The sequence below is a fragment of the Chiloscyllium punctatum genome, chromosome 6 (assembly GCF_047496795.1).
Source record: "Chiloscyllium punctatum isolate Juve2018m chromosome 6, sChiPun1.3, whole genome shotgun sequence".
Lineage (NCBI taxonomy): Eukaryota > Metazoa > Chordata > Chondrichthyes > Orectolobiformes > Hemiscylliidae > Chiloscyllium > Chiloscyllium punctatum.
The window spans coordinates 86,003,649-86,015,944 of NC_092744.1; the positions used below are offsets into that span (position 1 = coordinate 86,003,649).

Genomic DNA, 12,296 nt, shown 5'->3' on the forward strand with positions numbered 1-12,296 from the left:
GGGTGAGTTTTCTTTTAATGCAGTGGGTAGTTTGCTTGTGGAATGAACTTCCTGAGGAAGTGGTGGATGTGGGCATGGTTACAACATTTGAAAGGCACTAAGCTAAGTCCATGAATAGGAAAGGTTTTGAGCGATATGGGTCAGGAGCAGGTGGGTGGGGCTATTTTAGTTTGGGACTGGTTGGATCATAGGGTCTGTTTCTGTGCTATATGATTATACTGTATTTTAGTCCACCCGAGATAAACCATTGATATTCATATTCTTCTTGAATAAGACATCTGTAATTCTTTTACAACATTATTTTCAAGGCTACAATATCACCGACATAAACACAGAGTCTGGCCTCTGTCCTTACTGATGTCACTGTACATTAAACACACATAACCAACTGACCACACTGACTCCATTGTGCAGGGAGAGTGACTCAGGGCCTTATGCTGAAACCTCACTGATTGTTGATGTCATGTAACTCTCTTAAAAATGTACAGCATTCGCTATGATATAACACAAAACAGTCTGCGAAAAAGGGTTGCACACCTTGAACATTATTTTGATCATAATAGTCTCCAAACTGTTTAAGAATTATATGATGTTAGAAAGGCAAAAATCATCTGTCTTCCCCCAGCCCCCGTTTCTCCCTCTACATCTCTCCCACTTTCCTCTGAGACAGCAAGTTACACAGAAACCCATTCCTTACTGTGATCCAGTAGCCTCACAGAAAGCAACAAGATACAGGGAAAGATACAAGTAGGTTTGGGGCCAAGTGAGACCCATGATTGGTTTGATTAACAGTAATTCTGATTAACATTCAATGCAATATTGCAAATCTTCACTCAAAAACAAATCATAGAGTAGTGGAGATATATAGCATGGAAACAGACCCTTTGATCTAATTCATCCATGCCAACCAGATAATCTAGTCCTATTTGCCATCACTTGGCCTATATCCCTTCCTAATCATGTACCCATCCAGATGCCTTTTAAATGTTGTAATTGTACCAGCCTCCACTACAACCTCTGGCAGCTTATTCATCATTTTGGGAGAGTTTCATATGTACTTGGACAGTATTTATAAAAGAAATATTCTATTAGAGATCGGCTTCCTTTGATTTGAAATTTATGACGACGACTCAGTGAATTCCAGAAATGTACCCCAATAGTCTGTGAGAATTTCTTTTCAATCTCATCATCATTCCCTTTCCATGTATCTTTTTCAAAGTATTTTTTCCAATCAGGGTATGGAACAGGGTAGAACCAGTTGTTCGACAAATACTTAATGCCTTTGCATTCTTTGTTGAGGACGTTGTGGAGATTATCAGTCTCACACCATTTCTTCAGCATTCGGGTCATCAGTTCTGGACCCTGTTGGCCCCAAACTGCTCCATTGTAGTTCTCAACAAAATCCCATAAGCAACTCTCTATAAAGGAATGAGAACGGTTAAATCCCAAAGCTGCATTATTCGCATAATTTCCTAATTCTGCACAGAGGAAGTTGTGGAACAGCAGAGGTTTGATTGATATTATATCTGTGTCCAGATAGTTGCCCCCATACTTCCACAGCAGGGCTATCCGACAGCCATCAGATAGCGAAATAATCCAATACAGTTCAGTGCTGGGATCTACCTGTAAAATAACAGAATGAAGGCTCATCAGTTTTGAAATTTTACATCACTGTTCCCTCCATATGCTGAGCCCTCCCTCCACCCAATGCTCACTTTTTAAGCACCAATTTCTGAGGGTACTTTGTAACGGGCTCAAGGTGGGTCTTGAGGAGAGGAGAACCTGGGCTGGTTCACTTGTAAACCTGCACGGTCTTTCAATGGAGAAAAGCTGCAGCCAATTTCCCCACTACCGCCAGTACAGTCTCCAATCCTAATCACAAGGGCAAATGTCCTGTGAACCGCACCACAGCACACGTCAAATAAAAACTTTAGTTCAATTAGATACAAAAGTAACCCCTCAGTCTTCTGATCCATGGAGAACCTAACGAGTAGTTCTGACCAGATTCCTTCTGCATTCAGCGATTCATACTGAAATATTACAGTGCAATAGACAAATATGTGTCTGTTTGAAATCGAGATGTGAGATATCACAAGATTGAGTCACTGGATGAATGTAGATCACATTCTCAATCGCTCATCCTGTTCACACACATTGGATCCTTCAACAAGGTACATGAAAGAGACAGGACACAGCAGAAATGCTCAAACATAACCAAATTGCTGCATTTGGCGCTCATTGATTTGTTAAAGCTCTATAGAGCCTGATTGCTTAAGAAAATTAAAATAAAAGATTAATTTTTCAGGAACAGCCTTCAAAAAGAACACTCTCAAGGCCCTCATAATGGGAACGCACTGCTGAGTTCTAAAAGATAAGATAAATTCAATGAAACACATTATGAACATAGTCTTGTGAAGTGAAAATACAAGATCTCAACATTATATCCCTGCCAGATTATCCAGAACCCCACATAGTCTTGATTATAAACTCAGACAGGATCAGGAACAATCAGCATATTTGATTCCAAAATGGTCTGGGTGGGTTACGCTTCGGAGGGTCAGTGTGGACTTGTTGGGCCGAAAGGCCTGTTTCCACACTGTAGGGATTCCATGATCTATGAAAACTAATCCAGCATCTAAGTAGTTGGGAATTTACAATTTGTTTGACCAGAGATTCAGGAATACTGCTCATTCTTAGAAAGGCACCAATTTATTTTCAGCAAGTGCTGGAGAAAAACTTCGCAGCCCTAGCAGCAGTTTCTTCCCTGCTGTTGTTAGACTTCTGAATGGACCTTTCAAATTTTAAATTTAATGTTGATTGCACATGTCATGCACTTACCCTGCAGCTCTAGTATTGTAATCCTTACTCTGTTCTATTACCCCAATGCACTTTGTATGGTATGACCTGCCTGTGCTGCGCACAAAACAAAAAGTTTTCATTCTACTGAGGTGCATGTGACAATAATAAATCCCCACTTGCCTGGATCAGGGCAGCTCCAACAATACTCACACTATCCAGGACAACACAACCTATCTGATTAATACCACATCCAAAACTTCCACTCCCTCCACTACTGATGTGCAGTGGTGGCAGTAGCTTCAAGTTGCACTGCAGAAATTCACCAAGGTTCCTTAGACAGTACTCTCCAAACCCATGACCACCTCCAGCTCATAAGGCAAAGGCAGGAGACATGTGGGAACATCATCACCTTCAAGTTACCCTCCAAACCACTCACCATCCTGATGGGGAAATGGATCTAGATTAGAGTGGTGCTGGAAAAGCACAGCAGGTCAGGCATCATCCGAGGAGCAGGAAAAAAATCAATGTTTCGGGCAACAGCCCTTCATCAGGAAAGTATCGTTGTTCCTTCACTGTCACTGTGCCAAAATCCTGGAGTTTCCTTCTGAGGGCATTGTGGATCGACCTACAGCAGGTGGACTGCAGCGATTCAAGAAGGCAGCTCACCACCACCTTCTCAAAAGCACCTAGGGATGGGCAATAAATGCTGACCCAGCCAGCAACACCTAGGTCTCAAGAGTGAATTTTTAAAACACTTTGAGTAGATTTTGGGAGCTAGATGTGTTTTCTAAACTACCTGAGATGAACACTTGCCATCCCCACCCGTACCTCCTTGACTTACCTATTGGCCCCCCTGCCCCACTTTGCACTTGACAGCTACCTAACCTGCTCCCAATGTAACTGGTACACGACCCATCCTTATTTGGCATACTGCTCCTTACTCGGCTGCCATTTTACCCTGGCACCTTACCTGTTCCCTGACTGGCACCAGACAAAACAAGCATCTGACAACAGAATCTTAGTTCCCCACCCCCAGTTGGCATTCTACTTCTCTGGAACTCTATAAACCTGGTACCCAACAGAGCTGGTATCTTACCCTGCAAACACCCTAACGTCACTTAATTTACTTATCTAACATTTCACTGCAACTGTCAAAGTGTCTGTGATTCTGGGCTTTATATTTTGGAATATTGCCTCTAAAAAGGAGGCAAGATTTACTCTCCACTAACAGTTCTGCACTAGAAAGAACTTTTCTGAGGCTCAGTAGCAGCAGTGTGCACCACCTAGAAATAAATATGGCTCCACATTTTGAAGGGAACCCTGAGAAGACTCTCTGATCCCAAATGTCAAGTTCTTTTCCTTTGTGAAAATGACCAGCAGGAGTGGTGATCTGTGTGAGATTGCATTCCTCGGAAAATCAACCCAGTGTGGGCAGCAGTGTCAGAATTCCAATGAGTGAAGTGAGATTGATTTGAACTGAGCTGTGTGTTAAATATGAAATTATAAGTGGTGACTGAGCTGGATTGATTGATCAACTGGAACAGTGAAATGAGGTAAAAAAGTACCAGAGACTGACTGTAATTTCTTCCTCCACACTTTGAAAGAGTTGCCTGTATTTGCACAGCTGCCTGTTGACAGTGATCATGTTGATTTGTGTGATTTTAAGTTGATTACACTGGACGGGAGCCAATGAACTGCAGTTGGCTTGAAATTTTTCTTGGCTGCATTTCCAAAACCTTCATTTCTTCTGGCAGGAAGCCAGTGTTGTCCTACATTTACAGAACCTGGAGAAATCTGGAATCAATGGTGTGTCCCCAGAATCACCAGCAGCAGGAGCGCTATCTCAAGGTGAACATGTTCCAGCCAAGCTTGAGGAACAATTGGAAATGCTCCATATTACGTGGGAAGATGAGGTGGTGCAGGAGAGGTCAGTGTAGGACATGGTCATCGTGTACCCAGGGAGAAAGAGCGAGGCTGAGAGATAAACCAGACAAATGGGATGGAATTCAATGGAGGCAGAGCAGGAACCTCCTGAGATGTCTGAAGTAATCCTGATGGATTTAACAGGGATGGATATCAATGAAGTAGATGGCAAAGTGCCAAGATGCATCTTTTTATTTTGTTTAGTTTTGGACAGTGAACCTTAAAAAACTAAGGTGCTGCTTTAAACACAGGAGACTGTCCAATGTGGTGGTTGCAGTTTTGAAACTACTTTTTACTTGAGCACTCTGCGAGTTGTATACACGATTGCATTTTGCAGAAAGACTGAAAGCAGAAGTAGACACCATGGGGCCGATGGGTTCTGAACTAAAGTGAACTGCTTGATAACAATGTTTTGCTTGGCTCCTGACTAGGAGACCATGGCTTCGGTTGGGTCAGTGCAGGAGACAACTCCCCAGCCTTGAAAGATCTCTCCCTCTGTCACTTTCTCTCTCATGTGGAGGCAACTGTCTGGCACTTACTCTTCTCTGCAAAATCCCTGTTGAAGAAGAAATAAAACACCTTTAAAGACAGTGTGAGGACCAATAAATGAAAGACAACTTTGATGTGTGAACAACCATGTGTGAACAAACAGTCATAGAGATGTACAGCATGGAAACAGACCCTTCAATACAACTCGTTCATGCCAACCAGATATCCTAAACTAATCTATTCCCATTTGCCAGCACTTGACGCATATCCCTCTCAGCCTTTCCTATTCATATACCCATCCAGATGCCTTTTAATGCTGTAATTTTACTAGCCTCCACCACTTCCTCTGGTAGATCATTCCGTACATGCACCATCCTTTGCATGAAAAAGTTGCCCCTTAGATCCCTTTTAACTCTTTCCCCTCTCATCATAAGCCTCTAGTTTTGGATTCCATCGCAGAGCAAAATCCTTCCAAGCCCCTCATGATTTTATAAACTTTTATAAGATCACCCCTCAGCCTCTGATGCATCAGGGAAAACAGCCCTAACCTATTCAGCCTCTCCTTATAACTCAAACCCTCCAACCTTGGCAACATCCTTGTAAATCTTTTCTGAACCCTTTCAAGTTTCACAACATCCTTCCGATAGAAAGGAGACCAGAATTATGTACAATATTCCAAAAGTGGCTCAACCAATGTCCTGTACAGCTGTAACATAACCTTTCAACACTTATACTCAATACTCTGACCAATAAAGGAAAGCCTGCCAAATGCCTTCTTCACTATCTTATCTACCTGCAACTCCACTGTCAAGGAGCTATGAACCTGCACTCCAAGGTCTCTTTGTTCAGCAACAATCCCTAGGACCTTACCATGATGTGTCCATCTGCCACCTCTCGGCCCATCAACCCATCTGACCAAGATCTCGTTAAACTCTGAGGTAACCTTCTTCGATGTCCACTACACCTCCAATTTTCTTGTCATTTGCAAACTAACTAAGTATACCTCCTATGTTCACATCCAAATCATTTATATAAATGACAAAAAACAGTGGACCCAGCATCGATCCTTGTGGCACTCCACTGGTCACAGGCCTCCAGTCTGAAAATCAACCCTCCACCACCACCCTCTGTCTTCTACCTTTGAGCCAGTTCAGTATTCAAATGGCTAGTTTTCCCTGTATTACATGAAATCTAACCTTACTAACCAGTCTCCCATGAGGAACCTCATCGAACGTCTTACTGAAATCCATATTGATCACATCCACCACTCTGCTTCCATCAATCCTCTTTTGTTATTTCTTCAAAAAACTCAAGCAAGTTTGTGAGACATGATTTCCCACGCACAAAGCCATGTTGACTATCCCTAATCAGTCCTTGCCTTTCAAAATACATGTATATCCTGTCCCTCAGGATTCCCTCCAACAACTTGCCCACCACTGAGGTCAGGCTCACTGGTCTATAGTTCCCTGGCTTGTCCTTACCACCTTTCTTAAATAATGACACCAAGTTTGCCAACCTCCAGTCTTCCGGCACCTCACCTGTGACTATCGATGATACAAATATCTCAGCAAGAGGCCCAGCAATCACTTCTCTAGCTTCCCACAGAGCTCTCAGGTACACCTGATCAGGCCCTGGGGATTCATCCACCTTTATACATTTTAAGACATCCACCACCTCTTCCTCCATAGTATGAACATTTTTCAAGATGTCACCATCTATTTCCCCATATTTTATATCTTCCATGTCCTTCCCGACACGTCCATGTCTATGTCCTTCTAAGAACAAAAAGGAATTGGAAATTAAAAGGAACAACTGATTGAATCCTATCGTCCAGGAAGGTGCTCTCTCGGTTTCTCTGATTTATTATTCATTCTCCTTTCCATATTTTATCTGCCCTTATGGAACTGCTTGTGTGTGAAGGGGGAGGGGATGATTAAGAAACGATGGAGTTTGAGCTGTCAAGTTCTGATTTAGTCATTTCTATTTCCTAATTGACAGTAGGGCAATGGGTCTGGGTGGGTTGCGGGTCGGTGTGGACTTGTTGGGCTGAAGGGCCTGTTTCCACACTGTAAATAATCTAATCTAATCTAAAAAATAGAGTCATAGAGTCCTACAGCACAGAGACAGGCCCTTTGGGCGAAACTGGTCCATGCCGACCATAATGTCCGTCTACACTGATTCCATTTCTGTGCACGTGGTCCATGTCCTTCTAATCCTTTCCAATCTATGTATTTGTCCAAATGCCTTTTAAATGTCATTAATGTACCTGCCTCAACCACTTCTGCTGACAGCTCATTCCATACGGGTACCACCCTCTGAGTAAAACAGTTGCCCCTCAGGCTCCCTTTTATTCTTGCCCCTCTAACCTTAAACTGATGCCCTCTAGTCCTTGATTCCCCAACCCTGGGAAAAATACTGAATGCATTCACCCTATCCATGCCTTTCATGATCTTATACACTTCTGTAAGTTTTCCTCTCAGTCTCCTATGCTCTAAAGAAAAAGGTTTGAGCTGGTCCAACCTCTCCCTATAACTCAGACCATTGAGTCCAGACAACATCCTTGTAAATTTTTCTGCACTCTTTTCAGTTTAATAAGATCCTTCCTATCACAAGGTGATCAAAACTGAACACATAGTCCAAGTCCAGCCTCACCAATGTCCTGTATAACTGCACCATAACTTCCCAACTTCTATACTCAATGCACTGACTGATGAAAGCCAGTGTGTCAAAAGACTACACTCTCTATCTGTGACTCCACTTTCCGGGAGTTGTGAATGTTAACTCTAAGATCCCTCTGTTCCACTACACTCCATCCGCCATAAAACTCCTACTTTGATTTGACTTTCCAAAATGTAAAACCTCACACTTATCTATCCTAAACTCTATTTGTCATTTCTCAGCCCACTTCCCCAGCTGATCAAGGTCCTGCTGCAATTTCTGATAACCTTCCTGACTGTCCACAATACCACCTATTTTAGTGTCATCAGCAAACTTACTAATCATGCCTTCGACATTCTCATCCAAATCACTGATATAGATAACAACAGTAATGAGCCCAGAACCGACCCCTGAGGCACTTCACTAGTCACAGGCGTCCAGCCAACAAGCATCCTTCTGCTATTACCCCCTGCTTCCTACCATTAAGCTAACTTTGTATCCAATTTGCCAGCTCGCCTTGGATTCCATGCGATCTGACCTTCCAGAGCAGGCTACCATGTGGAACCTTATCAAAGGCCTAACTGAAATCCATATAGACTATATCTACCACCCTGCCTTGTCACTTCATCAAAGAACTCCATCAAAATTGTCATTAGTCAAAGGCAGTTACTTCATAATAAACAGTTATATACTTATTACTTACAGAAATATTTTGTGTTATTTTCTAACCCAAGTTTCATCAGTTAGAAAAATTTGTACTTTGAATGGTTTGATGAAATATTTTCATGTTTGCTTGACCTCCGGAATAATGGACCCTGATTTCTGGCAGTTGACCCCACTGAATTGTGACAAGAGGCAGCTTGAGCAAGGAAAATTACTGGCCAACTCACCACACTGTAATATACCCAGATGGACATGTTAGCATAGAGGTAGGGTTAAAGATTAAGTTTATTTTATGGGAAAGACAAATTTACCTGCACTCACAACAGGTAGCCCAGCATTTTGCTTTAACTCAGTTCGTACTCAGTGAACTGACTAACTGTCCAGTTCTACCTCATTCACGAACTGATTTCGATCTTGAACTTCTGCAAAGAACAAAGAACAGTACAGCACAGGAACAGACCCATCGGCTCACCAGACCTACACTGACATATGACGCCTGTCTAAACTAAAGACCTCTTGCTTCTTTGCATCTACTCCCCACCTATTCCTGTATCTGTTCAGATACCTCTTAAACTTTGCTATTGTATCTACCTCTATCACTTCCTCTGATAACACATTCCAGGCACTGATCACTCTCCGTATAAAAAACTTGCTTCTTACATCTTCTTTAAACATACCCCCTTTTACCTTGAACCTATGCCCCCAAGTAGGCAAACATCCTGTAAAAAAAGCTCTGACTATCCATTTTGTCCATGCCTCTCACAGTTTTGTAAACTTCTATCAGGTTGCCCTTAACCTCTGACATTCAAGTGAAAACAAACTGAATTTCTCCAATCTCTCCTCATGGCAATATCTTGGGAGACCATTTCTGTACCCTCCCAAAAGCCTCCATATCCTTCTGGTGGTGTGGCAATCAGAACTGTACACCATTCCAAACATGAGCTAACTAAAGTGTTGTACATGACTCATCAAGTTTTATATTTTACACCTTGACCAATGAAGGCAAGCATATCATATGCCTTTTTGACCACACTTTCTACTTGCATTGCTGCTTTCAGGGAACTGTGGACCCGAATGCCTTGATCCCTCTTTATGTTGATGCTTGTACGGGTTCTACCACTTACCATACACTTCTCGCCTGTATTTCAAAATGCACCACCTTGCGTTTGTCTGGATTAAACTCCATCTGCCATTTCTCTGCCCAAGTCTCCAGCCTATCTATATCCTGCTGTATCTTCTAGCAATCTTCCTCACTGTCCGCAGTTCCCCCCACTCCTTATGACATCTGCAAATTTATCAAATTACCTCTATTCTCCTCAAAATCATTTAAATATATTACCAACAACAGGGGTACCAGCAGGACATCACTTCTCACAGATCTCCAGTCTGAAAAACATCCTTCTATCGCTACTGTATGTCTTCGATGACTAAGCTCGCTCTGTATTCATCTTACCAGCTCAGCATGGATCCCATATGATGGCGGCCTGCCATGAGGGACCCTGCCGAATGCCTTGTTAAAGTCCACATAGACAACATCTATTGCCCTGCCCTCATCTTTGTCACTTTCTCAAAAAACTCAAATCAATTTTGGGAGGCACACCCCTGTCCACACAAAGCCATGCTGCCTGATGTTAATAAGTTCATATTTTACCAAATGTGAATGAAACCTATCTTCTCCAATAATTTCCCCACCACTGACATAAGGTCCCACTGAACTGTATTTTCCTGGATTAAGCCCTGTTGCCCTTCTGAAACAAAGGAACAATGTTGGCTATTCTCCAGTCCTCCGGAACCTCGCCTGTGACTAAAGAAGATAATAAAGATTTTGGATGAGGTCCCACAAATTCCCTCTCTCACTTTCCTTGCTTTGTGGGATAGATCCCATCGGTCTTGGGGACTTGTCTACATTAATCCTTTTTAAAACACCCAAACCTCCTCTTATTTTATATCGACATGCCCAGAAGATCAATATACCCTTCTCTCGTCTCACCATCCACGATTTCCATTATCCTTTGTGAATACCAATACAAAGTATTCATTAAGGACCTCACCTACTTCCTCTGGCTCCACACTTAAATTCCCTCCTTTGTTCTTGAGTGGTCCCACCCTTTCCCTACCTACCTTGGTGCTCCTTATATGTGTATAAAAATCCTTAGGATTTTCCTTAATGCTGTTTGCCAAGGTAATTTCATTCAGACTCTGTCCACCTGTTTAACTGATAAAGAAAAGGTTTGATCCTGGTTCCCCTCCAACTCTGTCTCAGGGATTAACTAGTTGAGTCACCATTTGAAACTGCTACCCATCCTCCTGGGAATAGTTCCCCTGATATCTACTAGGAGAAAGTAAGGACTGCAGCCCGAAATGTCGATTCTCCTGCTCCTCAGATGCTGCCTGCCTGACTGGGTGTGCTTTTCCAGCACCACACTCTTCACCCCTAACACATACTGTCTAAGGGCTTCTGCCCGAAACGTCGATTTCGAAGCTCCTTGGATGCTGCCTGAACTGCTGTGCTCTTCCAGCACCACTAATCCATATACTGTCTAAGCCACATCCTTTGTGCTTAAGTGAATGAAGTTATTTCAACATAGTACAGGTATGAAATTAAATGGGACATAGAGATAATCCCCATTGTCTCAAACACAAAGCAAAACATTAGTCTAACCTTTGCTGGATAAAAATTGACTGAACATTCTCTGGACTGAGGAGTTTCCAAACTAACTTTGGTCCCCAGCCACCAAAGTGCAGTCTGGATAATTGAGATAAACAATCATTTTAAAAAGAAAATGTTTCTCATCTTCTTTCAGATTCCGTAAATGATTTTGTCTGGACCTGAAGCTGAAATTTAATCTGAGACCCACAGGAATTCCGATTCCGCATTATCCATCGTTGTACACATAGATACTGGGATTTAGCTTGTCAGTGTAAAGTTTACTATTCATTTTTCAGATTGATGGACATTAGCAGCTTTTACCATTCACAAAATCAAGCAGCCAGTTCTGAACAACTCCTTACCTTTGCATACCATCCAGCCAAGGGCGTGTTGCTGAACAATTCCTTAGGATTCAAGGGCAAGATGATGACATTCTTGAATGAAGAAAGCAGGCGGATGCCTTTGTACTCAGGTTCTCGATATGCAGATACTTTCCCAGTGAATCCTCGCATGAAGTAATAAACTGGTTTGTTTGGGTTTAGTCTAGCTGCTGATTCAATGCTGCAGATGGTCAGTGGGGAAGGGTTTAGTTCACTGGAGCTCTGTAAAAACATAATTCCGGGCTCTGTGGTTGGGTGTGGGTGTTTCACAATCACCGTGTTCTCAGCAGTGACCTGACCAGACATGGCTGATTTCATTTGACCATTGGAGGCTTTTTTTGCCGAGTAGTTAGGCTGCTTTTTTGTCAACTCATCAAGTTTTAGTAATATATTATGCAAAGAGTAAATCAAAACCAGGCCTGATACCAGGATTGAGATCAGTTGCAATAATTGTGGGATCGTTTTCATAATTAGAGATGGTTCAGCAATGGTCACTGTGAACAGAGAGAATGATTAGGAAGTAAGTCAAACAGCCCAGTCACTGTTTTATTCAATCATACCTGCAGTGAGCATCTATCGATTTGCAATCAGGTGAAAATCCCAATGTTCTTGTTAGTCTTATACTTTTCACAGGTATTGTTACTTTCTTTAAGAGCTCTCAGTGCCCTCCTATTCAAGATGAGATCCCACTCTGCAATGGAGGATTGCACTTTCTCACCATCACCATTCCCTTT

At 42.4% G+C, this 12,296-nt stretch overlaps 1 protein-coding gene across 1 annotated transcript; it reads right to left on the reverse strand.

Annotated features, from left to right (window-relative positions):
* Positions 1–1,032: 1,032 nt before the first annotated feature.
* On the reverse strand, positions 1,033–11,895 carry LOC140479187 (alpha-1,4-N-acetylglucosaminyltransferase-like). The gene is made up of 2 exons (XM_072573214.1): positions 11,545–11,895; positions 1,033–1,623 (listed from the first exon to the last, which is right to left on the reverse strand). The coding sequence occupies exons 1-2, from the start codon at positions 11,878–11,880 to the stop codon at positions 1,033–1,035; spliced, it is 927 nt and encodes a 308-aa protein (XP_072429315.1). The 5' UTR covers positions 11,881–11,895.
* Between the last annotated feature and the right edge of the window lie 401 nt (positions 11,896–12,296).

What these genes read in the sequence shown, in the direction of transcription:
- LOC140479187 (XM_072573214.1), bottom strand. Translation starts at nt 11,880, where the DNA reads ATGAAATCAGCCATGTCTGGTCAGGTCACTGCTGAGAACACGGTGATT. An exon ending in TGGCTGGATGGTATGCAAAG is followed by an intron (nt 1,624 to 11,544) that starts GTAAGGAGTTGT and finishes GTTATTTTACAG; the next exon opens with GTAGATCCCAGCACTGAACT.